This window comes from Besnoitia besnoiti, chromosome VII (genome assembly GCF_002563875.1).
Source record: "Besnoitia besnoiti strain Bb-Ger1 chromosome VII, whole genome shotgun sequence".
NCBI classification, from domain to species: Eukaryota; Apicomplexa; class Conoidasida; order Eucoccidiorida; family Sarcocystidae; genus Besnoitia; species Besnoitia besnoiti.
The window spans coordinates 247568-274038 of NC_042362.1; the positions used below are offsets into that span (position 1 = coordinate 247568).

At 54.7% G+C, this 26471-nt stretch overlaps 4 protein-coding genes across 4 annotated transcripts; 2 read left to right on the forward strand and 2 right to left on the reverse strand.

Annotated features, from left to right (window-relative positions):
• Window positions 1-458: 458 nt before the first annotated feature.
• On the reverse strand, window positions 459-5180 carry BESB_076230 (RNA recognition motif-containing protein; the record flags this gene model as incomplete). The annotated part of the gene is made up of 9 exons (XM_029365984.1): window positions 459-533; window positions 742-812; window positions 1131-1212; window positions 1602-1723; window positions 2267-2435; window positions 2766-2840; window positions 3086-3163; window positions 3443-3822; window positions 4109-5180. The coding sequence occupies 9 exons, from the start codon at window positions 5178-5180 to the stop codon at window positions 459-461; spliced, it is 2124 nt and encodes a 707-aa protein (XP_029217415.1).
• A 2161-nt stretch (window positions 5181-7341) lies between these two features.
• Window positions 7342-8094, reverse strand: BESB_076240 (uncharacterized protein; the record flags this gene model as incomplete). Its single annotated transcript, XM_029365985.1, has 1 exon — window positions 7342-8094. One exon carries the CDS (start codon window positions 8092-8094, stop codon window positions 7342-7344), a length of 753 nt encoding a protein of 250 aa, XP_029217416.1.
• Window positions 8095-10530: 2436 nt separating this feature from the next.
• Window positions 10531-15589, forward strand: BESB_076250 (histone lysine demethylase JMJD6b; the record flags this gene model as incomplete). The annotated part of the gene is made up of 8 exons (XM_029365986.1): window positions 10531-10641; window positions 10878-11629; window positions 11955-12061; window positions 12552-12641; window positions 13243-13627; window positions 13835-14076; window positions 14327-14509; window positions 15453-15589. 8 exons carry the CDS (start codon window positions 10531-10533, stop codon window positions 15587-15589), a joined length of 2007 nt encoding a protein of 668 aa, XP_029217417.1.
• Window positions 15590-18159: 2570 nt separating this feature from the next.
• BESB_076260 (ATPase, AAA family protein) lies at window positions 18160-26376 on the forward strand (the record flags this gene model as incomplete). The annotated part of the gene is made up of 17 exons (XM_029365987.1): window positions 18160-19036; window positions 19543-19565; window positions 19863-20051; window positions 20494-20784; window positions 21246-21384; window positions 21686-21752; window positions 21912-21985; window positions 22152-22234; window positions 22615-22928; window positions 23108-23277; window positions 23599-23692; window positions 23996-24062; window positions 24250-24291; window positions 24599-24639; window positions 25104-25338; window positions 25551-25829; window positions 26320-26376. The coding sequence occupies 17 exons, from the start codon at window positions 18160-18162 to the stop codon at window positions 26374-26376; spliced, it is 3042 nt and encodes a 1013-aa protein (XP_029217418.1).
• Between the last annotated feature and the right edge of the window lie 95 nt (window positions 26377-26471).

Genomic DNA, 26471 nt, shown 5'->3' on the forward strand with positions numbered 1-26471 from the left:
AGAAGAAGCTCGGAACGAAGCAGAATAGAATCAAGATCCAAAGGGAGGATCAAAGAGGAGAGAAAATAAGAGAAACAACCTGAACAAGGAGACAAAGGGGGCGCGGGGCTTCTCCGTGCAAGAGCCCGGAGACTCAGCTCTCTCTCTCTCTCTTAGCGGAGAAAGATACAACGCAGCCAACAGCGCATTTGCGGAAGGAAAAATGAACAAAAGCAATCATGGGCTCTCTCCAGTTGTGCGATGTGGATATGTGCAGCCGCGGAAGCCCATCGAGAGGCACACTGTGGAGTTGCGATTCGAGGCCGAACGAAAATAAAGAGAAAGGGAGCGGTGGGCAAGTGTAAATCAACAGACCTTTCAGAGGCAAGAAAGTGTCAGGCTGCTGACACGCTGCTCAGAGATGCGCATCGAACAGCGCGACTACACGGAAGCTTTCGCCCAAGATCTCCTTTTCTTCTCTAAAAGGCTGCAGACAAGCCTTTGCCCTGGGGAGCGTAGCCGCGGTTCTCGTAGCGCTTGGCCATCTTGCGTTGCTGGAAAAAACGAAAACGAAACAAAGAGAGAAAAACTCCTGAGAGCCCCACAGAGGGAATGACGAGACAGCCCGCCATCCACCGACGCGCGAACGCCGGAGGTCTTCGCGGCTACAAATGGAGAAAAAAGGGACGGCAGTGTCCCCCGGGTCTAGGATCTAGGGTCTAGGGTTTTCTGCCTCGCAACTCGCAGCCCCACGCGTCTCACTTTCTTCTGCATGATGCGTCGGACCGCGGGAGAGACGCCACGGCTCGCTCCTCCTCTTCGCGCACGCTTCTCTGCGAAAAAAAACCAGACAGGAATAGAGAATAGGCCACCAGAAAGCCCAGCGAGGCAACGCGACGGCAGACAGAAAGAGCGAGAAGACCCCACTACGCACAACGAGAATTGACGACCTACGAAATCCCTACAGAGACATACATAAACAGATATATACACCTGTATATTCGAACGTAGCGGGCATGTGCATACATGTACACCTAGCAACAGACACTTAGACGTATACATATATATATATATATATGCTTGGGTCTAGTGGAAAGAAGGTTACACTGAAAGGCAGACCAGGAGAGTGCGGAAACTGAGGAGAGCTTTACTTTCTTTCTCGTGGAGGCGCTTCGCATCTTCCATCTTGGACGTCGCCTCATCCAGCGCCCTCGTGACACGCAGCACTCGACCCTGCGTGAAGAAAAAAAGAAAGAGGCAAAAGAAAAGACGCACTTGCGACGAGCAGACGTGTACACGGAAGAAAACTGTTATCGCGAGCGCCGAAAGGAAGACGTCGACATCAACCCACACTGGCGACTCCTCAAAAATCTTGATTCGCGAGACTTCACATTTCATGTATGACCTCTACACAAGGTAAATACCGTCCTACTGCGTCTGCAGCCTCTATCTGCGCGCGAAGACTTGCACCTCCCCTCCCCCCCGCCCCCCCCCACCTGCTCAACAAGCGGCTCGCCCGCAAGGTCGGTTCCTCCAGGCAGAACTCGCACGCGAACGCACATCTAGCGTCCTTTGTGAGAAAGTCGAGGGGAAGCTTATAGAGACCCGTTTTTCTCTCTCACCTGAAGCTTGGTGACGCCGTTGCTCGCGAGGACGGCACGGGCGACGGAGACCCGGTCCTCGAAGCAGACGAAGCCAAACCCTTTTGTTTCCGAAGTGACTTTATCTCGAATGATGCGCACGGCTGCAGGCAGACAAGGCTCACGCTGCGCCTCTGCTCAAAGCTCCACCCCCCCTCGCGGCGCACGGACATCTGGAACCCGCGTAGAGCCCAACCATCCATACCTCGAGGCAGAGCAAAACGATATCGTCCATCCAGATGCGTTTACCGCAGAGAATTAGGACACAATCCCACATTCCCCACCTCGCGGTTTGTTGAGTTGGTTCCTTTCACTCTAGTAAACTTTTTTTCTACACACAGAGGTAGCCGCCACTCCAGGCGACGGCAGGCGCGCCTCGCAAGCTACCTCCGCCCCCTCTCCTCGTCTCTTCAAGGCACGGCGAGAAGTGAGGAGAGGGAGAAAAACGACACCGAAAACCTGGATGTCGAGTGACCGCGAAAGGCTCGACAGACCGAGATAAAAAGCATCTTCCCATCTCATCTCCGCGCTAATTCCACAGCGCAGCGAGTCAAGAGGCCCGCGGAGGCGCCCCGCTGAAGACCCGGAAGACCGAGGGAAGCGACACAGCTTCCTGTTGAAGTCACGGACAGCGGCGCCTTCCTCACCTTTGATGGCGCCGTTGCCTGCGAGCGCGGCGCGCAGGTCTTCCTCTGAGCAGCGAGAAGGCAAGTTGCCCACGAAGACGGTTTTCTTTCTGTCGAAGCGACTGAACACGTTCTGACCCCGCTCGCCAGCCTCGTCCACGCGCAGCGGCCGCTCCTGGAACGACGCTCCCTGAAGAGAGATACGCAAAGAACCGGTGAAGACAAGCTGTTTCGTGGCGAGTGAAAAACCGAGTTGAGGAGTGAGGAGGGGAAGAAAGGCTTGCTGTCTCTCTCTTTCTCGCACAGCCTGTTCGTCTCACGCAGAGGCGCTTGACGCGCAGACAGACCTCTGTTTGTTCACTGTCAAGAAACTGGATCGTCAAAGGGTTTTCGCTCTCGCCCGCCACACGAAGCCCCGTCGCCTCCCCGCCTCGCTTCCTTTCGAAAACAAGACACGGTATTCCTCCTCTCTCGGCGCTTTCTCGCTTCTTCATGAGCGCGCGAAGTCTTCTTCACTTACGTCTCGCTGGAGCACCGAGCGGACCAGTTCGCGATCCTTCAGCACGACGTAAGCGTTTTGAAAGTCCTTCACATCCTGCAAACAGAAACAGACTCACGGCCACAGTCGAAAAGGCGAAGCGCAAAACAGAGATAATAATCCGAACACGACAGGGGGAATACAGGTGTATTCGAAAAGACAGGCATGCGCCGCGCGCCACCCGTGCGGAAAGCTAAATACGCAGGCCTCTTCTCATACATGCATCAAGCACGAAGAAGGATACAGATGAGTTGACTGCAGACGACAAATGAGGAAACCATTTTCCAAAAAAAGCAACTTACCGTGAACTGCCGGTGCACAAGACCTCCGAGGCGGCGTTTGTTGAACTTGGGCAAAACGGGAATCGAGCGGAGTCGAATCTGAGGAAAAGACGGAAGCAAAACACCCTGTGTATCAAGGCTCGCGGTAAAACGGGAAATCGCTGGAACGTTCAGGGTAAAACTCAACCACCAGCGACGCACACGACGCGCAGCAAGGATAAATCCAGCTGGCACCACAGTCGAGTTGACGCGAACGCAGGCAGGAGTTGCTTTTGGTAGAAAGCGGAAAGAAAACTGAACTGTCCACGATTGCAGGCTTCTTTGAGGAGAAGAGAACATCACAAATCATAGAGAATTTCTGACTCGTCTCTTCCTCACCGATTCGACGTCCTTCTTCGCGACCCCGAGGTGTCTGTACAGCTCAGGAGGCTTCCACCCCGAGAGAGGCAGGTTGCCGATGAACACGGTTCGTTTCTCCTTCTCTTTGTCGGTCTCTCTCCATCCTTCCTCAGCCTCTTCCGAGCGCGCCTCATCCTCTAAAGCGCCTTCCTCTTCCGGCTCTGACTCCGCGTCCGCGACTTCACTTTGCACGCGCTCTTTGCTGACCTTAGACTTCTCATCGGCCGTCTTTTTCTGGAGCTTGGCTTCCTTGACCGATTTCTCTGCTTCTTTCAGCTGCTTCCGCGCCTTCTTCTGCTCTCGACGGTACTGCGCCGTCACCGCCCTCGCCTTCTCGATCGCGCCCATCAGAGAGTCGCCTGAGCGAAGACAGCAGACGCAGGAAAACCGATGAAGCTTAGAAACGCTATAAACGAACGGCCTGGGGAGGCGCGAAGGAAATAAAGGAACGCATGGAAAATGCGAGAGAGGAGAGGCCACAGCCCCCATCAAAGAGACGAGACTGAAGAAACGACACCGCCCGCGAACGCATTCTCTAGAGTTCGCTTTCGCCGCTGTCTGCCCTGTCAGAGCGAACACAGACGAGAGTCTCTTTTCTTTCCACTTCAGTCCTGTGCCCGAACGTCTTCTGTCTCTCTTCCTCACCTGTCTTTTTTTCCTGAGTCCCTGCATTCGCCGCCGCGAGGAGCGAGGCGGGGGAGAGAGGATCTTCATCAGACGCGAGAGCCTCGTCTCTCTCGGCTTCCTTGGCTCGCCTTGCGTGCGAGGAAGGACGCTGCAAGGAGAGAGCGGCCAGAGCTTCCGGCGAAGAAGAAAAGAGCGCGGTGAGGCGAGTGAGACCGACGTCATTTTCGTGACCGGGGGAAGAGGAAGAAGACCCTTCTGCTGTCTCCTTTTCCCTGTCTGCCTTTCGCTTTTTGCTCTTCTTCTCATTCTTCCGCTCCTCCTCTTCCGTAGCTCCGCCGGTTTCCTCGTCCACTGCAGACACCTCAGCAGTCCCGTTCGCTTGGTCTTGGCGCCTCCGCTTTTTCTTCGAATCTTTGCTCTGCTCGTCCTTCGTCGTGCCCTCGAAGAGAGAGGCAGCTGCGCTCCCGGGCTCGCCTCCGGTTTCTTGTGCCTCGCCACGGAGGAGCGCGAGAATGCTTCCTTTTTTGAACACGCTTTCTTCAGCGCACTCGTGCTGGATCTCCGCGTTTTCTCGCTCCGCGCGGCGCTCTCCGTCGCCCTCTTCCTCGCTTGTTTCGCGGGTCTTCCTCTTCTTCAGGACTTCTGCCCCTGCGGATGATGATGCAGAGCGGAAGCACACGCGGCCAGCCTGAGAATAGCCTCTCCCCCTTTCGCCGCGCTGGCTTAAGCTGCCTACTCTTGCGCGCCCGCGGCCTCCGCGACCGCGCCCGCCCTCAAATCGCGAGTGTGACGAGACCGTGGCGTTCATCGAGGGACCGCGCTGAGAAGTGAGGCTCTTGCCACGGGAAGCGAAGGCTCCTCTCCCGCCGCGCACAAAAGATCCCCTTCCTCCGCGAGCATGACCGCGGGAAAGCGAGGTCGAGGGCGATAGGCCGCGGGCTGCCGAGCCGGAGGGCGGAAAACGCCTCGCGCCTGAAACCGAGGAACGGCCTCGCGAAGAGGATCCTGCGCCGCGACCCCCCCCGCGACTCCCGCGCGGAGCGCCTCGTCCACGGGAAGACGTGGAGCTGCGCGTTTTGGGATCTGCCATCAGCTGAGCAGCGTGACGAAATGCAGAGGAGGCGCGTCTGGCCTCACAAAACGCCGCCGTCTTCACTCGAACGGGACTGAGGCGGCCCGAGCAGCGCACTGACGAGCGAAACGGAGGCAAGGACTTTTTTCAGCACGCGGAGGAGGCTGAAAAGCAAGGGCGCGAAAACAAATAAATAAGCTAGCACAGATGATGGAATGGGGTCAAACGGGAAAAACAGGCCAGTCGAAGTGGGGCCACAGCATCGCTCGATTCAACTTCGCGCGGACATGCATCCGTACGAGTGAATGACCGACCGTGGAATCGGCAAAGACCCGGTGAAGCTGGAGAGGCAAACCAGAAAGAAAAACGTGAACGAAACGAGAAGAGAAACTCGAGGAAAGAGTGGAGGACGGACGCAGAGGAGCCTTTCCGGTCGGTTTTTCTAACGATGGCTCGCGTTCGTACAGGTTCAGCATGCAAGCGACCGCCGGCCGCTGTAATGTTCTGTGGGACATCACCACGTCGAGACTGGGAACGATCCCGACGGACGCAGGAAGAAACCCAGTTCTTTGAGAGGCCAGTCCATGCGTTGTTTCACTGACACAAAAGGAAGCGATGTCGTGGTCGTGAAGGACAGACGACGAGAGCTTTCTGGTGTTACCGAATCGGTTGCCGTGCGACAGACAGAGGCGTTGCATGCGATCACAGCGGTGCCTTCTCATCAAGACACTGATCCAGATGCAAGGCTGGTTTACTTGAAACATCTGCCACAAGAAACAGTCGCGGGGCTCTCAAGTTTGCTTCCGAATGTGCTGTTTGGCCGTTGCCTTGCTCGTACGCACGAAGGGGCGTTCCAGGCAGAGCGCGCAGAAATTTCCTCAGGCACCGAAGCTGAACGATCGGAAAGGTGGGCACTGACACGCCTCACCCGTTTCCGCAGAGTTGTTAGATGAAGTATCATACAGTATCAACATCAGAAAAGCGAGCATGATGCCTTCTGTGGACAGTCAAGCCGGTGGCTTCCGCCCGCGATTCTACGGCGGCCCAAACCAACAGAGACTCCAGCGTACAATAGCTGAGCAGAGTATTTTCCGGACTGTAGTGGAGGGCGAGATTGCTTCTCTGCTGATAGGAGTTATTTCCTGAGAATGCCGTGCATGCGCTCCACCGTTGCCGTCTTGATGGCTAGCCGAACACATGCTTTGCAGCAGATGGACAACCGGTTTCTCAGGTCGCTGTCACACACTATCCGAGGGCACCCATGCATCCGGTTCACGCGCCAAGAATTCGATAGATACATCTTAGATGATTATATATCCCTGGCCGCATGCCAGTAGGACAAGCAGGGATTCATATCGAACTAGTTTCACTTGACAGAAGAGACAGAGTCTCACGCGGCGTGCGACTTCTGCAGAAGTATCATGGCACTATCCTCACACACTTCTCGTGGGCTCTACGTTCTCGTGCGGCGAACCGAAGGCCTTGATACAACATGCGTTACACTCGACGCGATCACTGTGTCTCCGGTCTTTCAACGGCTAGAATGGGGCGGACTCCTCCCCGTGTCCTGCCAGCAGTGCATTTCTTGAGTGGAGTCTCCTGCGTAGAAGCTATTGCGACAGGACTCAGGAGTACTGCTTGTCTGCCTGCCGATTATACATAGGAGTTCTTTCTTCGGGACGCCCCTGCGTACAGCAGTCTCGTATGCTCGTGTTGTTGCTGTTTCACGGTCATTCCTGCTTTCCTGCACAACTATGGCGTCACCATACTTTCTGGAGTGCCTCTATCTCCACCCCATGCAGAAAAAGAGAGTTCGTACTGAAGAGGCTCTATGGAAAAATAACGTTGGAATGCGCGCCGTATTGTTACAAGCTGCTGCGAGCTGGCGACATCGGATCTCATGCGCGCCGCAGACGGAAAGCAAGCGCGGTGAGCACATACCGGAAGTGACTGAGGCTGCTCGCCCATGAAACACTAGTCTTCCCTCATGTGTGGAGCCCGTGGCGGCCGCACTGCGCTTGCCTCCTTTTCTTGTACGGCCCGCTCCTTTCCAGTGACCAACAGAAGGTTGCTGCTCATTGGACTCGCACCGTACAAAGGCAGTCTCAGGGAAGCGGACTGACTCGCACATGGTCTCACTCGGCATGCCGAACGAAACGCACGCATCACGCCAGCAGAGTCAGTAGAGAGGCTCAAACCCAGCGAAAGCAAGAAGAGACCCCCTGCTCACCATCTGAGCGAATCGTTCTGCACTCCAGCGCTGTGACGGAGTCATAAAAATCGGAAACACATGCACAAGCGGAACATAAACGACGGCTTGCTCTGCGTCGTTCGAGGGCTTAGGCATCGACTTCCGACCTTCTTTTGTCGCGATGTTCAGCGCCGCCCGGTCACGCCCTTGGTGTTCTTCTGTTTCGTCCTTACTCCGGCTCTCTTCCGCATGCAGATGCTGCGTTTCGGGACTTGCGCTCTCTTGCGGAAGCTGCCGCAGCGAGGCATGCAGTCCACACGCCGTGGACGCCTTTCCTTTTTTCGTGTCTTTTTCTGCTGCCATCGGACGGTCTTTCTGTGTAGACGCATGAGAGCCAGAACAGGGGCCTGCCTTCGCTCGAGAGTTCGCAGTTTCCATCTTCGATCTTCTCGGCTGGGACTGATTCGCCATCTTCAAAGGTCCATCCTTCTCCGACTCCCCGTGCGTGGTGGCGCGCTGCACAGACGGTGCGGCCGAGGCACCAGGCAGCTCCACCAGTGAAGGTCCATGCCGAAAACGGTCTTCCGAGTCGCGCGTCACGGCGGAGGAGCGAGAATGACTCGGTGAATCCGCCAGCGCAGCTACCGCCAGCCCCAGACCGTGGGAAGTTCCAACAAAAACCGTTCCTCCATAAAAGAGCAGAAAGCACAGACACCCGCCTACACACCGTGAGCGTTTCATGGTTGCGTCGCAAACCCACACGACTAGCACTGCTCTGCGGGCCAAACAGCCTTCAGGCTAGTAGGATGTTGCCCAGAAGAAAAGCCAAAGACAAAGTTGCGGGGAAACACCCTCTGGCCAGCCACACCCCATACCGAGCGCAAGGCTGCTGCCACAGAACAGGAATGCTTCGTAGCTCGGCCAATCGCTTGAACCGCTGAGGCCTCTGGCTCGAAACAAATTGAAGACAAGCTTCGGGAGCGGACCTGTGCTCCTGCCGAGTGTTGACAAGAAAGTTTGTCGAAGGCAACAAAAAACGAGACGATTCCTCGAATTGAAGCACCACAGTCTGAATAACGGTAAAATTCCGCCTGCTTGCAACGAACAGCCAAATTAGACAAAAGACAGCGCCCCTCGGGCTAGGTTTGTAGACGCCTTTTTTATCAGTCCGCGTATATCTACGCGTCACATGTCCCGGGAAGAATCGCCCTCCGACCCAAAAGCTTCCACCCACCGGGAGATTTGCGTTCGAAATTCGTTCGGAAAAGTCTCGCTTTCAGTGGGAGACTACGGCGTCCACGACTTCAGCCGCGCATTGGCCTCGTTTTAGAAGTCATGGAAAGCTTCTCTGACTCAGTCACTTGTTTGGACTTTTGAGCGCGCGTCCTGCGCCTCCGTTGCACTCAGTTAGAAGGCCCGATGAAAAACCAAAACCGCATTCGAGGGATCTGTGCGTTGTTGGTTGGAGCGTTCCATCCCATGCTCTTGTAGCCCGTCAGCGAATTCGGAAATCGCTCGTAGCACTCGACGTGGAACACGCGCACATCCCTACACCGAAAACTAACGTTGGTTTAAATGAGAATTTTGCGTGCCCCTCCTCGGTCAAATACGTGTAAGACTTCGCACTTTGTTTTGGAACACTACGCCCGCATCGTGTGCACAGCGGAGGACACTTGGAACGTAATGTTCTAGTGCCTTAACACTTTGTTTGCGTCCTGAGACTCTACATTAGGGTAAAATGAGGGATGGTTAATCGGACCTGGAGGTATCGCTGGAAAAAGTGTAGTACGATCAATGCTGCAAGGTGCTTACAAATGCTATATGTAACCCGCTTTTGTCCGAAGTGATCTTTTCGAACAATGCACACGATAACGAGGAGCTACAACTCAACGTTACTGCACGCACTGCCGCTGTACTCACGAGAGCCCCCCTGTCGCACGTATTTAGACTCTCTTGTTGCCTTTATGCCGTTCATTCGGACTTGTCGACACTCGCCAGGAGTCAGTGAACTAACGCTTTAGCAGAGCTGAATGCTAGAGTACGTCGCCAGACGCCTCCTCTTGCCGCTGCGCACGACACTACCGTAACTGTATCGCGTCTAACGCGTATGTCGATCCCCCTGGTTTGTGAAGCCTTTGAAGGCCCTTTTTCTCGTTGTGAGCGGCAAGAGAAGTATCTCATAGGCTTCTGAGAGTCCTGCTCGATCCACAGAAGCGTTTCTGCGTTGCCTTTGTCTTTTCCGCATCACGCACACAGGAACTCGCGGCTTCTCTGCTTTCGCGGAAAAACGCGGACGCGCCGCGTCTGCCTCATAGTTTACCGCGCATTCTGCAGCAGGTGTGTGGTCTGACCCGCTTTCTCGTTCTGTCCTTATCTCGCACTTTTTCCGTGAACACCACCCCTTCTCGTGTTCGTCAGCTTTTTCGCGCCGGAAGCTCCGCCGCTCTCCTGACCAGCGCCGCGCTCCCGTCGTGTGGCGCTTGCATCTCTGCCGACCTTTCCTCAGATGGATTTCAGCCGCGCAAGGCGAGATTCTTCAAGCGTGTGGACCAAATCCCTTTCCTCTTCAGCGTTCATCGGCAATCAGCCCGTACATTTCAGGTTTTGGGAGCGCTTGCAGATGCGAAAAACCGGTTGTTGCTTGTGAGTGGGCCGTAGATGCCGCGGCGCCCGTGCATGCACGCTGGCGCATCGCGACAACTCGAGCAGATCTGTGCATGCCTTCACTCGGCCTAAACGAAACAAAAGCCATTGCCATGCCGCTTTTTCGAAGAGCAGACTCAAGCTTCGCGAAGCTGAAAGGTTTCACCGGTTCTTCTTTGCAGAGTTGCTGCGCCGCGCCGAAAGATTGCCGCGTTTCGTCGTATCGCGACACCTGCATGCGTACAGCGTTGGAGTCAGCCTCAGTCGAAACAATCGATGCATCTACCGCTTTGGTATACACAGCGAGTTCCTGTTCCAACCGTATTCCTCCCAAGTTCCCGCATTCCTTCTTTCTTTCGCTGGTTTTTTCTTGTCTCGGCTCTACCCTTGCTCTCCGTTTTTCTTGGCGCAGCATACATAATACCTACATGCATGTATATTTGCATAACAGGGACTCATGCCTACATATGAGTGAGCATGGGCACGGATGAGTGAAGAGATGTAAACGCTTAAAGATAACCCCTTTTCCAAAAGATGAATGAGATCAAAGAACCGAGCTCCGCGGGCGCGGCCCGCACCCCGGGAAAGAAGAAAAGCGACAAGAAGAAACGTCCGCGCCGCGTGCTCACGAAACATCCTTTCGGGGTAGGCTTATTCTTCCTTTTCTCTCCTTTTTCCTCCTCATTTGCCTCGCCCGCTGCACTTCTTGCGCGCGCTTCTCGCTTCCTCTCCGTGCGTTTTCACTGAATCTGCGAAAAACGCGCCAATCTGCCGCAGTCTGTTTTCTTTTCTTAGGGGTCCTTCACTCGTTTCGCGTTCCGGCTCTCCTTCCGCGGCGGAAAAATCTCTGTTTTTCTCGCTCCTTTCCTTTTCGGTTTCAGCTCCTGCCCTCCGGAAACGCGTTCTTTCTCTCGGCGGTGGTGCCTCGGGAGCCATCGCTCGGCTCGCTCGCGGACCTCGACGACGGCTCGTTGCTCGTTTTTCTCTCCACGCTGGCGGAATTCCTGCCGCTCTCCTCGCTCCTCTCGCTCTCGTGCGTCTCGAAGTTCATGCTCGCCGCTCTGCTTGATGAAGAACTGTGGCAGACTCTTCTCCTCACGCGCTTCCACGGGGGGCGAGGCGCCCATCTCCCGGGCGCGAGCGCGGGCTACGCCTGCGTCGTCTCCGGCGGCCCTTCTGCACGCGAAAACGGCGAAACTGGAAAACCCGAAACTTGCGGAGACGACGGCGAAACCGCGGGAAGCAGCAAGGGAGGAGAGAATGCAGCGACCACGCCTGGCGCGGAGGGAGGCGCGTCTTCCTTCTCCTCGGCTGAGAAGCAGGACACGAAACCCGATGGAGCTGCCTCGGCTGCATGCGAGTGGAAGTGGCGAGGCACCTGGAAGCGCTCGTACATCTGCGCGGAGCGACAGCGGCTCCGAGGCCTGAGCCCAACCGGTGCCTCCTCTCTCTCTTCTTCTGCTTCTTCTCCTTCGTTGCCTTCTGAGAGGGCAACGGGGGCCTGCAACGCGGAAGAGAACTCGATCGAAACTTCGCAACGCGAGGAGAAAGCGCTGCTGCCTGTCCTCCAAGGCGTTTGCTCAGACACGCTGTACCAGCGCTGGCTGTGCGCAACTGTCGACGTCAGCAGCTTGTGAGAAGAAAGGCCAGTGACGCCTTGAAACAAAAACTGTGGCTGCTTCCCAAGATTTTGCTTGCACCTGAGCAAACATGGATTCACATCTGCTTCGTCTTTTCAGCCTTGAGCTCTCCAGGTCCGACTCCTCGTAGTCTCGCCTGAATCTAGATCTTGTGGCTTCGATGCCTTTCTATCAGGGCAAGCGTAGCTCTTCACTTCTCGTGTCTCCGTTGCCGTTCCTTCCTCTCGTTGAAAGCGGGGGGGGGGGGGGGGGGGGGGGCTACTCGCCCTCGACTTGTGTCTCGCAGTCTCGCGCTGCGCTTCGTGCTGTCTTTTTTAGGTATTATAAGGATCGCGACACTCTGGAGAGAGTCTCGGCGAAGGAGCTCAGCGTGGAGGACTTCGTTGAGCGCTACGAGAAGCCTAACAAACCTGTGGTTGTGACGGGTGCGTCTCGCGGCAGAGAAAGGCGACTCCCGTTCTCTCCTTCTCTCGAGCGGCGGGGGTGCGTGCCCATGCCGAAGCGTCACCAGCCCCGCGGTATCGACTCTCCTTTGGGCACGTGTCTTCCGCCTTCTTGCGGGCTGCAGTGCGCACGCTTTGGCAACACGTGCCTATTTCTGCAAGTATAGGAATTGCGATTCCGGGTGCTCGCGGGCGCTCATACCTGTTCGGCAAAAATACTAACTCCCAGTTTCCCTCACACACAGGGGGCTGCGTTGGTCAGCGCGACGATCTCGCCCTGCTTAGCTGAACACATATCTCCATATCTTTGTCTCCGGTCGGGCTGGCAACGTGCCCTGTATCCAGGCATGCGGTCTCCCCCTCATTTGTCTCTTAATTTCTACGCGCGCATGCGTATGTGCGTTTTTTTGCGGCGAGACGCGTGTGGAGGCGAGTCTTTTTGTCTAGAAACTCCGCTTCGTTTTGTGTTCAGATCTAGTGCCTCAGTGGAAGGCTTTCGGCAAATGGAACGAGGCCTATTTTCGACGACATTTCAGCCGCGTGCGCTTCAACGCTGGAGCGGGTAGGACTCTCTCGCCTCTGCATATCTTTTTTATCTTTTTGCACATGGAAGACATCCTTCGCCCCACTCGGAACTCATCTTGCGTCACGCCTGTCTCCTCGTCGCTGGGGCACGCCACAAACTTCCCTTTCTTTTTTCTCGCTTCGTATAGCTGGTCTCCGCATTTTTTCTGTACTTTCTCAGCCTAAATCGTGCCTGCATGCGACTGGGTCTTCGTTGTCGAAGCATCGACCTCTTCCGCGTCTTCGCACTGCTGCAAAGAAACTGTGTCTTTTCTGCTCACTGTCCGCTGCATGAGGAATCACCTCACTCAAACCAGATACACAAAGACACTGTAGGTCCTGTAGTACTGACGATGAGTTGGGTCATGAGATACAGACTTCCAAGGCGCGCCTTTGCTGCCTTTGTTGCTTTTCGATTCTTTCGTTCTCCGCATATGTGCAGTTTCCGCTTTCCTCTCAGGTTCGAGACTGCAGGCGCTCGTTTGTCTCTTCTTTTTTGTCTCCTCGCGCTTGTCAGATTTCTTGCCGTCGCTCGCCTAAGGACGCTGCAGACAGCCCCTCGAGCGCCACTGTGTCTATTGTTTTTTATTTCTTCGCAGCCTCCGACCTGCCTCTGGAGACGTTCTACGACTACGCGCACGCCAACATCGATGAAGCGCCACTCTTCATCTTTGACCCGAATTTCGGGGAATCAACTCGAGTGGCCATCTCTTCTTCTAGTTCTACTTCTTTAGTGCCTTCTTCTGTTTCTTCTGTCTCCCCTGGCTCGAGTGACGCGGAGCGGCCTGCGCAAGGAAATCGTGCTGAGGGCGCTATGAAGGAAACCATGCCTCCGTCTCACAACGCACGTGAGGACGTGCGGTCGCTTGCAGAGGACTACGAAGTCCCGCCTTACTTCGCAGACGACCGCGATCTATTCGCCTGCCTCGGCAAACGCCGCCCGAACTTCAGGAAAGTGCCTCGCTCGTCTTTCGTCTGCTTCCTGTAGCACCCCACGTGCTCACGCCGCGAGATATGCTCCCCTCCGGCAGGCTCCTGCAGCGGAGAGATCGGTGTGTAGCTCCAGCTCCGTGCGACTTGAACAGTTTTCTGGTCTGCAGGCTTGCCACCAACTTAGCTCCCTCGCCTCGCCTCGCTCGGCTCGCTCGGCACGTGAATTTTATCTGATTTTTTTTCGATCTTTCTCGGCAGGTGGCTGCTGGTGGGCAACGCGCGCTCGGGCTCCAAATGGCACGTCGATCCGAACCAGACGAGCGCGTGGAACGCAGTAGTTAAGGGGAGAAAGAGGTGGATTTTCCTCCCTCCCGACACGCCGCCGCCAGGCGTTTTTCCGTCGGCAGACGGCGGCGAAGTCACGCAGCCGGTCTCGCTCGTCGAGTGGATGATGAACTACTACTTCGATGCGCTCCACGCGCCTGGCTTCCCCTACACAGGTGTGTCCTGCGCTCGAGCTCACAGAAAAAAAGCGGTTCAGCGCCGTTGCCTGGCAGCGAGATGGCACAGTCACACTCCTTTTCGCTCTCGTTTTCGCGATTCCGTGTCACACATGTTTGCTTTAGTTCGAAAAAATTATGTACATATATATGGTGACGACTTTGCGTGCCTCTCTGTGTGTATGACTTGTATGGCCTGCGCACTTTTGGGGTATTTCACCCCGAATTTTTCCCGTCTTCTGTTTTTTAGGCGGCGTGGCTCCCATCGAAGGGTCCGTCTCGGCGGGCGAGTTGGTCTTTGTGCCGCAGGGTTGGTGGCATTGCGTGTTGAACGAGGAAGACGACACGATCGCCGTCACTCAAAACTTCGTGTCGGCGACCTTCTTGCAAAACGTGCGCACCTTTCTTCACCACAAAACAGACCAAATCTCCGGTAAGCTCGGTCGCCCCGCACCCACGACGGTAGTTAATTACCTTTTTTACTACTTTTCCTGTTTTTTACACTCGTGCTTATTTATTTACATTTTTGTTCATTTATTTCTCGATCTGTATTCAAGTTTTTTTGTTTTTGTCTGGACCTTGTTATCTCCGCTTTTATTTGCTTATTCCTGCATCTTTTTATCCCGATGTGTGTCGGTCTGAGTCAGCCTTTGCGGCGCTCTCAGGTTTTACAGGTGGAAACCTCCCCCAGCACTTCGACTTCTATCTGCGTCTACGTGCTTTTGCACATATATTTTTATCGAAGTGCACGACTCCATATTTACATATATATATATTTATTTGTCTGCGCAGCTGTGCATGTTGATGGATGACGACCGTAGCCATGCATAACTACTGATGCATCTCCGAATGGTCTGCGTGCATCGCCATGCGTATATATATGCTTAAATATTCTACATACATAATTATATATACATACATATTTATGTCTGTATGTTTGTGTCCATGGATACACATCCAAACACGTGGGCGCCCACATATAGGCACGTGTGTACCCCCCCCCCCCCCCCCCTTAAAGAACTGGATTTTCGCACAGGTCTGCACATGGCTCTCAGAGCGTAGCGTAGCTCTGTGCTCACTTTTTTTCGGGAAAATGTTGAAACGCTTTCCTTTTCCCTCTCTTCGCTCTCCGTCCTGCAGGCCTCTGCGACGTAAGGCGGTACGCCACGTTCAGCAGGGAGTTCGACGAAGCTGTTGCAGCTGCCCACCCTGAGCTCCGTCATCTAGTCTCTTCGCCTCCCCCCTCCCTTGCCGCACTTCTTCTTCATCCTTTCCTTCCTCTTCATCGTCTTCTTCTTCTTCATCTTCACCTTGTTCACCCCATTCTGGCTCGTCTTGCGCGCCGGCGCGTGGAGAGAAGACTGTGGGCTCTCCAGGCGCGGAGGCGAGCGCGTGCGACGGCGCACAGGATGAAAAGAAGAGAAAAGAAGAGGAAGGAGACGGCGGCGGCAGCTTCTGGAAGAGACTGAAGAAGAAGAGCCGCACGGTGGTCGTGGGGCGCGAGGCTGCCTAGTCGTGAGCCGGCAAGGCTGTATCAGAAGAAAACTTTTCGAAAACGGAGACTTGATTTTTGTCTGCCAGCATTTTAGAGACACGCCGCAAGAGGATGGGCGCGCACTTTTGGAGAGCGGAAACTGCATTTCCCTGTTTCTAACGAGACCTGAGCTCTTCAGCCGTGCGTATGTGTCGACCGTCTCTCTTTTTCGCGATTGTCGTCTTTTTCCGGTTTTTCTCTTTCGTCGCTTGAGCTGTCGCCCGCCTTCTGCCTCGAACGCCGCGAGGCATCCACGGAGAGCTGCCGACGGCGCTGCGCACAATTATTTGAACATTCAGGAACTGCATGCGCGTCACAGCGTTCGTCATGTTCCAGAAGAGGGACGCCACGTGACCGCCGCTATGAATCTCGCTTGTCAGCCACATACCAGACTGTTTCGCTGCGCCGCTTGATCACCGTCGCGAGCGGCTTTTCGCTTTATGTTCCTTCTTTCTCTATCCGAACGACAGACATACGAGAAAACTGACGCGGCACGCTGCGAAGGGGCTCCCGAGATCTGTTTTCTTTTTTTGATTAACTAATAGACAGGTGATGCCCTGCCGCGCGGAGTCCCGAGCTTCTCGCACTGCCGGAATTCGCGAATAGCCGCTGCCATGTGCATTAGCAGCTCTGTGCATCTCTCTCTATAAGTATAGATGAACATATCTATTTACTTACTTATCCATATATTAGTCTTTATGGATATATATCCATCTATTTTTATATCTCTCTATATATTTGCCTATATTCGTTCATGTACTACAAGATATTCCAACGTGCACAGGAACATATTTCGATTCGCTTCCATGCAGAGTATCCCCTCATAGGCTCTCTCTTCTTCCCCTTTGACTCCTCTGAATATCCATAAGCTGGCATCTAAAGGCACAGACGTGGCGTTCCGTTGGAATTTGCTCAGCGCTGAGGCGAGCCCCCGTTCGTGTCGCCACTTGGCGCTACGCGAAATCTAGAGTCCTACTTGCGGGTAGACACTGTTTCTGCGCAAGAAAATGCACATACTTGCGTCTTGGGAATTCCCTACTCAACCAGAATCCACTCACTCGTATAAAGACCTCATTTATTCGCGCATGATACTCATACAGATCTGAAGTTCGTGCGTCTGTAGAGGATTTGATTCTGAAAGCGCTGCGCAGACACCCACCGATGCCTTCCGCGCCTCCAAGACCCCTATCTCTCGAGCCTCCCCCTCCCTCTGCTCAGACATTTCCTCCAAAAGATCCTGTCACCTCCCTCCACGCACTATAAAAACACCTACTTTTACGTTTCTCCTCTCCCTCTGTGCGCTGCGCTACACACTCTCCATCGCTGACCGAGACTGCCTTGCGACGGGGCGGTGACGCGCATCCGCCCGACGGTGTCTCGACGTCTGCACGCCGCATTTCTTTCATCCCTTCCGCTCTTTACGGTCTTCTAAAAAAAGCTTTTACGTGCGCATCTGAGGTGGAGGATGGTCACAACGACTTTTTTGCAGCAGCACTCCAGACAGCTGTCGTGGCGACGCGCATGCAGTGCGGTGTACGTACACAGCGCACACACCACCGCAGAGGAGACGATGAAAATTGAGGCGGAAAGGTTGAAGAAGGACGCACAGGACGCACGAATAGACGACGGGCCAATGAAAAGTGTTTTGACACCCTCTGTCGTTTTTACAAAGGTGGAAATGGCTGAATGCGAAGGACTCTCCCTTCTCTCTTGTGTGCCGGACAAAGATCGCATGCATGCGCGACCACAAGAGCGCCCTCCTCCTCGTCTGGCGTCGTTTTGCTTTTCCCCGTTTTGTTTTCTCTTGAGAGCCCCTTTTTTCTGTCTAAATCGAAACGACGGAGAACTACAGAGGGGCGTCGAAGCATCTTCACTAGGCGTTTCTGTTTCGCTTTCCCTTTCCCTCTATCCCCGAAGGTGTGACATGCAGAGCCGCGGAAGGTCGTCTGCCAGACAGCTACGAATGCTGTGTTTTTCTCGCTCTCTTGCCGGCCTCCGTCGCCAGTTCACTTTGTCTTTTTCAAAGACAACCTTCCGCTTGCGTGCTTTGTCGTCATATCTGCTTTCGACTCCGCCAGGGGACGTCACCGCCGTTCCTCCTTCAGCGCGCTCACACCGCCTCTGTCCGTCCACTTTTCCGACTTCTCTCACTCTCTTGTAGTTTCTCTGCTCCTCTTCTCCTCCTTCTTGACCTCACTGTTTCCTCTTTGTTCTTGTGAAGGTCTCTTTGTCGATTTTCTACCGCGGCCCTTGTTTTTGTGTGCAAGAAACACACCAAGGAAAGGAAGATATTGCAGCCTGTCCCCCCCAGCACTCGGAAGCTTGTAAACAAAACTTTTGCTCGCCCCAAAATTAGGAAGTAAACTGAACCGGTTCCGCCTTTTCTTTTCTCCCCGGGCTGCTTCCTCTCTGCCTTTCCGTTGAAAATTGCCTTCATATCTCGTCTTTTGTTTTTGTTGTTCTTTTGAATTTTCCGCTCCTCCTTTTGAATTTTCTGTTTTCTTCCCAATTTTCCGGTTTTTTATAAAATTCCCCGCGACCTCTCCACGATGCCACCCCCGCCGCGCCGCTGCTCTCGGGCGTCTGCGGAGGAAGTGGCAGCGTCTTCGCCGCTTCCGACGCGCGCCTCGACTCGTCTCCTCTCGCAGAAGTCCTCTCCGTCTCCTCCCGTTTCGCCGCGTCGCTCAGCTGTCGCTTCGTCGCCTTCTTCCTCCTCTTCTTCTTCTTCTTCCGCCGCTTCTTCGTCTCTGCGGCGGAGTCCGCGGAAGAGGAAGGACGCGCCTTCTCCGCGGAAGCGGAAGGACGCGCCTTCTCCGCGGAAGCGGCAGGCCTCAGAGCCCGCGACCGCCTCGCACCGGCGGCGGCGGGAGTCTTCTGACGGCGGCGGAGGGAGCTCTTCGTCGTTTTCTGAGAACGAGGAGATTTCTTCAGAGGAAGGGAGTTCCAGCGACAGTTTCGCGGAGGAGGCGTTTTCCTCAGAGGCATCGTCTGTCAGCGACAGCGAGAGCGAAAGCGAGGACAGAAAGCAGAGAAGGAGGCGCGGGAAGTCTTCTTCAGCCTCGCGGCAGAAGAGTGCGAACCAGTCCTCTTCTTCGCGATCTGGTAAGGCCGCAAAAACCTCGCGCGCGGCTTCGAAGAGAGCCGCGGAACCCGAGGAAGAAGAAGACGATGGATGGCTGGACTGCGAACGCTCTGCGGAGGACTTTGTGTGCGAAGTGCCGATTCTCGCGGGAGAGAAGACGAGGAAATTCTTTCGCAAGATCGTCGTCACCGAGCGCCACAAGACAAACAAACTCGTCGACGGCAGAAAAACAGAAGTCAACCTCCTGCAGTACGTCGAGGTGGCCGTGGCAGACCTCGAGAGAGAGACAGGGAAACGCCCAGGAAGCAAACGCGGCGCGAACGCGGAATTTCGAAACAGAACAGGTACAGAAACAGAGGACCAGCCGAACGAGAGAAGTCCTTTTTTCTGTTTTTATGGATCGGTGGTCTTTCCGGCTCCTTCTACCGCTCTCATTGCACACAAATAAATGTATATGTATATTGATATCTATATTTCGATACACTATATTTTCTTTTCACTCACCAAGTCTCCCTGCTCTGTCTTCCCTTTCTTGCTCGACGCGTAGCGTTCCTCCTCCCACGCGTGGATTCCCCTGTCTTCTTGCAGGTTCGTCTTTTTTCTCTTCTCTGCGGCTTGGTCAAGCGCTGCGCACCTCGTCTTCGTTGAGGTGCAGGGTCAGAGCTTGTTGGATAATGATGGAGCACTGCTTCTCTCTCTGTCTCTGTTTTCTTTCTCGCTCCGTTTCCCTCCTTGACGGTTGTATCGGCATTCGTGGGACGTTCTTTTCTCCCTCTTTTCTGTCGCTCTGCCTTTTTCGCGTTTCATTTTTTCAATTCGCCCGCGTGGTGTGTTGCACCGTGCGATGCAGCGCAAGTGATGGCGATTTTTCAGGTGAGGAGAAACTGGATTTCGAGGGATGAAGGAATCGCGGAGCTCTCCACTCGCAGCGGCGGTCCCCTTTGCGTGCTGATGGCTGAGTGCGAGCTGACTGATTTATTACTACATATTAAATTACTGCACCGCCTACTGTCGCGCGCACGTAGCTGAGAGCATAAAGGGCGTAGAGACAGCGATCTGAAATTTTTCTTTTTTGTGGCTGTCGCACGCAACGCCGGGCGTCCTCGGTGCGCAGCGGGGGTTCGCTCTTCGCGGAAAATAGCAGCCTCCGCCGCGCACTTGTTTTTTCAGGACTTCCCTGTGCACGAGAAGAGCCACAAGGGCGGGCGGCGGCGGAAGCAAGAGGCAGGGCAGATCATGGCGGAGTTGCGCTGGCTGTACGACCGCGAAGACATTGAAAATCACTGTTGGTGGATGAGCGTCTCCGTCAGCGACGCGGACCTCCCGCAGGAGACGTGGGAAGTCGCCGACTCGGATAAGGTGAGAATCACGAAAATTCAAGAAAAAGGGACAGAAGGGAGAGAGAAGGAGAGCAGAAACACCAGAGAGAGAGGGCAAGGAGACACGCGAACAGAGACAACAGAGAGACGAAAGTGCCGCCGCCCGCGCGGGGGTGGAGAGGCCTCTTGCCGCGTCGCGTAGCTTAAAGGAGACACTAAAGTCGCAGACAGGAGAAGGCTGCAGAAAAAGTTGAAGGAAGCTCTCAAAGTTGGGATTCCTCGCGGCTGGGTGCGGCTTCCAGATTCAAGGCATCCGCGTTTCTGCATCTCCCATACCTCCTGTTTCTGCCACGCAGAAAAGCCCAGAGTTTCCTCGGCGACGAAAAGAGACTGCAGCGCTTCTGGCTGCGGCTGGTTCTCCGCGCGCCATGGGGCTCGCTTTATTTTTTCCTTAATTTTTATCTTTTTATTTCATCTTTCAGTGCGAGATTCTGCCTGCGGACCTGATTGACGAGGTTGTGGTGGCGCACTACGACCGCGAGTCCTTCAGCGCCTTCTTCGAAGAGGAGGAGCGGAAGGAGAGAGAGAAAGAGAGACGCAGAAACGGGGTTGACGCAAATGGAGAGGGCAGAAAAAAGACGCAGGAAGAAGAAGAGTCTTCAGACGACGAAGAAGAAGCTGTCGCCTCCGTCATTCTCGTCACGCACTTCTTCTGCACAAAAACCAGCGCCATTCTCCCCCTCTCCACCATGGACCCCGACTCTTTCTTCCAGGTGCTCTTCCAGAGATGGTGTGCTCTCCGTGCGTCATTTGAGAGACGATTTTCGCATCCTGACTTACCTCTAGAGATGACTTTTCTCACCCTGGGTCACCTCGACGAGGGGCGCCGCCCGCTCGGGGCTCTCGCTTCAGAGTTTAAAAGCGGGAGACTCGTACATCGACGCGAGCGCGTGCACTAGGTATACATACGTACATATAATTTTCACCCTATGTGTATGTATATGTGTGTATAAGTGTGCATCTATAGTTATACATGTTTATCCATGTTTATGTATATTCACGTCTATATTTATTTCCATATTTGTTTTTAGATTTATGTTTATTTATATATGTATGTATAGGTCTCTATATATATGTATATGTATTTATACATAAATCCTCTGTATGTGTATATATAGTGCTGGAAGGGTTGAAAGACTGAGCACGTGTCTGGCTGTTCTCCGTTGCTTCGCAGAAGCTTCAGCGATGCAGCCGTTTCTACCTCCGCCACTACGAGGCGTCGAGTGCCGAGCGAGACGCGCTGCAAAAAAACAAGTTCCCTGGCGCTTTTGGGAAAGAAGGCAAAGACGGAAAATGCGACGAGACGCTCCACCGTGAGTTTTCTTCCGCGGAAAGGATTGTTCTTTCTCTCCCAAAAGGCTCACGCAGAGGCTCCTGACTCTGAGGCCGTCACGCCTGCTCGCGTCAGCGAACCCTACATGCCCAGGACTGCGACGAACCGAAACGTCAAATGGAAGGATGCCTCGAGCGCAGGCTCCGCTTCGGCTCGAGGGCCGATGGAGGAGAGAAGAAACGACGACAGATGAGAGGAGACGTTTATTTCCGCGGGAGGTGGCGCAGGAAGCTTCTGGGAGTTGATGTCTCTCACGTGCGCGATGTTTGTTTTTGCTTCAGGGGAGCTTGTTCAGCGCGCAGTGCGACGCCTGCAGCTCGGCAACATTCCAGACACGCTTCCGTGCCGGTAGGGGTCGCGGGCGCTTTGCGTGTTTTCGCAATTCAACGTTCTCTTTAACCGGAGACGCGGGGGGATGGGGGGAGCGTTTGCAGCTGACGTGCTACAGAGTACAGTGATAAGAGCTCTGTTTAATGTGTGTTTTTTTCCTGCGATTTCTTTTTTCAGAGGCAAGGAATGCCAGCATGTGCGACAGTTTATTCGCAGCAGCATCCTGCAGTCCGGCAACGGCGAAGTTCTGTGTAAGTGTTTTAGTCCTACGCTGTCGCCGCATCTCTTTCGCTTCTGCATGTTTTTTAATTTTTTCTCTTCAGTCTTTCTCCGTTGCCGTAGCTCACTCGTGCAATCTGCATTTATGGTGCATTTTGTTTCGATTTTTCTCCTTTTTCCCCCCTTTTTTCCTTACAGACGTGAGTGGCCTGCCGGGCACAGGCAAAACGGCGACCGTTCAGTCGGTCCTCCGCGAGCTCCAGGAGGAGGTGGAAGAAGGCGTAAGTATCTGCAATTAATTGTCGCTAAAAAATCGGCAACTCGAGCCGCAGATGTCTTTCGTGTTTCGCTTCCGCTTCGTCTCCGCGCTCGCCGTCGCGGGATCTAAACCAGTAGTCCAACTCGTAGTATAGTTCCTAGAATACTGAACATGACTCCGGTCAGCGTCTAAAATATATAACCGATAGTCTCACGCGGGCGCACGCGGTCTTCTCTGAAGCTCATTTTGTCTCATCTTCAGCATCGTTCGTCTCCGTTTCTTCGTTTTGCGCCTCGTTTCTTCCGTCGTCTTTCGCCTCCGCCCTGGCTCTCGCGCTCTCAGTCCCTGTGTGCACAGCTTCTTCCCACAAGGCGTGTGATGCTTGCTTTTGGTTTTCCGCAGCTGCTGCCGCCGTTCGACATCGCGGACGTGAACGCGATGCGGCTGCCGCATCCCGACTTCCTTTTCTCGGTCTTGCATCGCCGCTTCTTCGGGACTAAGGCGCGCAGCACGCAGCAGGCCTTCGCAGCACTCGATCGCTACTTCACCTCGGCTCGCGGGCGCTTGGAGGCGAAGGCAGACCGGCGCCGGGACTGCGACGCCCTGGAGGACGACTACTGGAGCTACTGCGACAGTCGCGGGCGACAGAAAGGCTCGCGCTCGCAGAGCGACTGGGCGAAGCGCATCGTCCGCGGCGGTCAGGAGCGCCGGCCCTGGTGAGCAGGAGGAAATCGAGAAAAATCGAAAAACCGTGGAAAATGGTGAAAAATTCAGACAAATCAGGGAGAACGAGTGAAGGCGAGCTACGACACACCGGCGAGAGGAGAAGCCACCTAAGGACAAAGCAACCGTGACTGTGGACCACCCTGCGCGCCTTCCTCGCTCTTTCGTGCAGCGTCTTGGTCGTGGACGAAGTGGACTGCCTGCTCACGCAAAAGCAGCGCGTGCTGTACACACTCTTTGACTGGCCCATGCACCGGAACGCGCGGCTCATCGTCGTCGGCATCGCCAACACCGTCGACTTGCCTGACCGCATCCTCTCTTCGCGCTGCGCCTCGCGCGTTGGTAGGCGGAAACAAACGCCGACTCTTGTTCTCTCTCACCACATTTTTCCCCTCTCCTGTCTCTCTTCTTGTCTCTCTTCTTGTCTCTCTTTGTCTCTTTCTCTCTCCATCTCTTGGTCTCTCGCTCTGTCGGTGTAGGGCTCAGTGTTTGAGGTGCGGGGTGTCTGTGCTGAAAACGAATTCGCGAGATGAGCTGCAGCTGTTCGCTCCACCCGTGTTGGCCGTTTTTCGACGGAGATGCAGAGTTGAAAGACAGCCCTCTGCGAGAAGGACGAAACGAGCGTAACGCGCAAAGATTGAAGACGTTTGTTTTTTTTTTCAGGCTTCGGGCGCCTCACCTTCAATCCGTATACCCGCGAGCAGATCGAGGAAATTCTTCTCGCTCGCCTGCAGGAATGCAGACATCTTTTTAACGAGTAAGACCTACAGCTTTAGTCGTGTTATTTCCTTTGGGACGCCTACTCATCCTCTTGCCTTCGGAGTTTCTTATTCCTCCCTCTCCCTCGCTGCTTCAGAGAGCGTCGCCTGCCCTCTTCTCGAGTTCTCTTCTCGTTCTTCTCTCTGCTTGCACCCCTGCTGCTAAAGCCTTCGTTCTCTCATCTTGCCTTGTTTGTATCACTCCTGTTTTCGCGGTTGCGGTCGCGGCCTTTCTTTTCCGCGCTCGCAGGCCCTTGCTCGTGGCAGATCTTTTGTTTTTGAGTGATTTCCGTTTTCTTCAGGGCGGCGATAAAAGTCTGTGCGCGGAAAGTAGCGAATTTCTTCGGGGATCTCCGCCGCGCGCTGCAAGTGCTTCGGCGAGCTCTGGAAATGCGACAGGCAGATGGCGTCATTCACGTAAGCGCCTTCGAAAAAACTCGCCTTTTCTTTTTAAAGCTGACTGTGGAGGCTGACCCGATGGATCCTCCACGCTCGTCCGTCTGCGCGCTGCGCGCTCTTTTTCCATTTTTTTTCGCTCCATTTTTGCTGCGTTCAGCCCGCGGACATCGCTAAGGCCGCGAACGACCTCTTCGATTCTGTAGGCGGGAATGCGGAACATGGAAGGAGTGAAGAAGGAATGAGAAAGCAGCGCATGCGGGGGCGGATTGCACGACAGACTGGCGGACAGCACAGCGCAACACGAAAAGACACTCCTCGCGCGCCGAAAGAAGCGAAAACGCGGAAAAGACAGGGCGCAGACTCGAAGAGAAAACGCGAGAGTGCCCCAGCAACTGCAAACAAGCTAGTCGAAGAGGGCGCGAGAGAGCGCTCAGGCTTCTCGGGGCAGCTCTGCCTTCTGCATGTGTCTCGAGCTATTTTTGCGAATTTTTGTTTTTTTTCTGCAGCCGATAAAGGACGCCATCACTGCGCTCCCCTGGGGACTGAAGTATGTCTCGGAGCTTTTTTGACCCTTTTCAATTTTTTTCTTGTCTCGCTACGCACCCGAAAACAGTTTTCGCAACCCGCCATAGCCACCTGTGTTCCTTCCTTTTCGTAGAAATTGTTTGCTGCCTCTCCCGTGGCTTGTCTCCAGCAGACGGCGACAGTCGAAAGCTGGGCTGGAGCAGGGCCTGTCCTTTATCTTCCTTCTCTCTTAGAAGTTTTTCATTCGTTCTTCACGCTTGTCCGCTGCCACACAGCCCGTCAAAGGAGGTTCGCTTGAGGCAGATTTGTCGCTTATCCGGGTTTTTTCTGTTTTGCGGCCCCGGTCCGTTGTGACTAGATACCTCGCGACTCTCCTCTGCTCTTTCCTCTCGGTGTCTGCGTGTTCGTTTACCCCGTGCGTCTTGGCCTCGCTCGCGCGCCTCAGATGTCGCCAGACGGGGTTTTTCGTGAGTTCTTTTTTTTCAGACTACTCCTCTTCAGCCTTCTCCAGGCGCAGCGCGTGGATGGCGGCGGCGTGCCTCTGCTTCAGCTGCACAATCGCTTTCAAGGTCTCCTCGTCACAGGGTTCGGTTCGCGCGCGGAGGACGGAGAGGCGACGGCGAGTGAGTCTCCTGCGGAAAGCAGAGGAGAAGACTTCCGCCGCGCGCTCTCCGCCGGCAAAGGCATCGAGTTCGACGAGCTGAAGAGAATGATTGACGTGGTACGTCAGCAGGTGGAAGCTCGGTGTGAGAAGTGCAAAAAATTGGGGGAGGAAAGGCTGTGGTGGTAGTTGTTTTCGCCGACGAGGCGCCCACGTGTTTCTCCTCCTCCACAGGGCGGTCGCGCGCGCCGGTGCTGGCGTCGCGCCTCGTGCGCCTCGGGTTCTTTCCCACTAGATTGCTCCGTTTTTCTCGTCTTCTCTTTCTTTCTCAGCTGGTTCAACTCAACGTCGTACGCCTCGGGTTCTACCTGCCTCGCGTGGAGGCCGCTTCGGCCGCGCCCGCTGCCGACTTGGAAGAAGATCCAGTCGGCGCAGGCGACGAGCGCCGCGGGGCTTCTTCGCGGTCTGCCTCACCGCAGAAGCTGCGAAAAACTGCGAAAAACGCCGCACTCGCGTCGGCGCTGGGCTTGCCGCAGGGCTTCGGGCCTCTGCGCGTCGACCCGCTCGTTGACGAACTCGGCGGAGACATGCAGGTGGCGATTGCTGTGCCGGTAAGGGGAAACGCCTTCAGCTTCATTTCTCTTCTTCAAGCGCGAGGAGACGCTGTGTCTCGCTCACTTGGCCTCCGCTTTCCAGGCTCGAGAAGGCATCGCCCGCGGAGCTTCAGGCGCCCTCCGATCGCGTCTGCCTCTTGCCTCGCCCAGGCTCCAGGCTCGACGCGCGGATAGACCTACAGTTGGGTCTGCACACACAACGAATTCGCACACACATATACCAAAATCACATATAAATATGTCTATACATCCATATAGCCTCCATGCATCCCTATATATATATATATATATATATATATATATATTTGTGTGTGTGTGTATGTGGCGGTCGAGTAGAGAGCTTTCGCGGTATTTGTTACGCAGGCGAGTCTCCCATGTTTGATATGCCGTCGCACCGATGGACTATTCCTCTTCTTTTCTGGTTTTCTGATTCATTCACAGTTCTTCTCCATCTCGAGGCTCTGAGCTTTTTCTTTAATTTGTGCAGCTGGAGGATGTCAGCAGCGCGTTTCTCGAGGATCCGGATTTCCGCCTGCTCTTGTAGAAGAGAGAGGTTTTTGGAGTTCTTCAAAAGGCCTTTGGCCGTTCGTGTGGCGCGAGGGCGGGCGACCGTCTCCGCTTCAGCCTGACAAGGCGCGC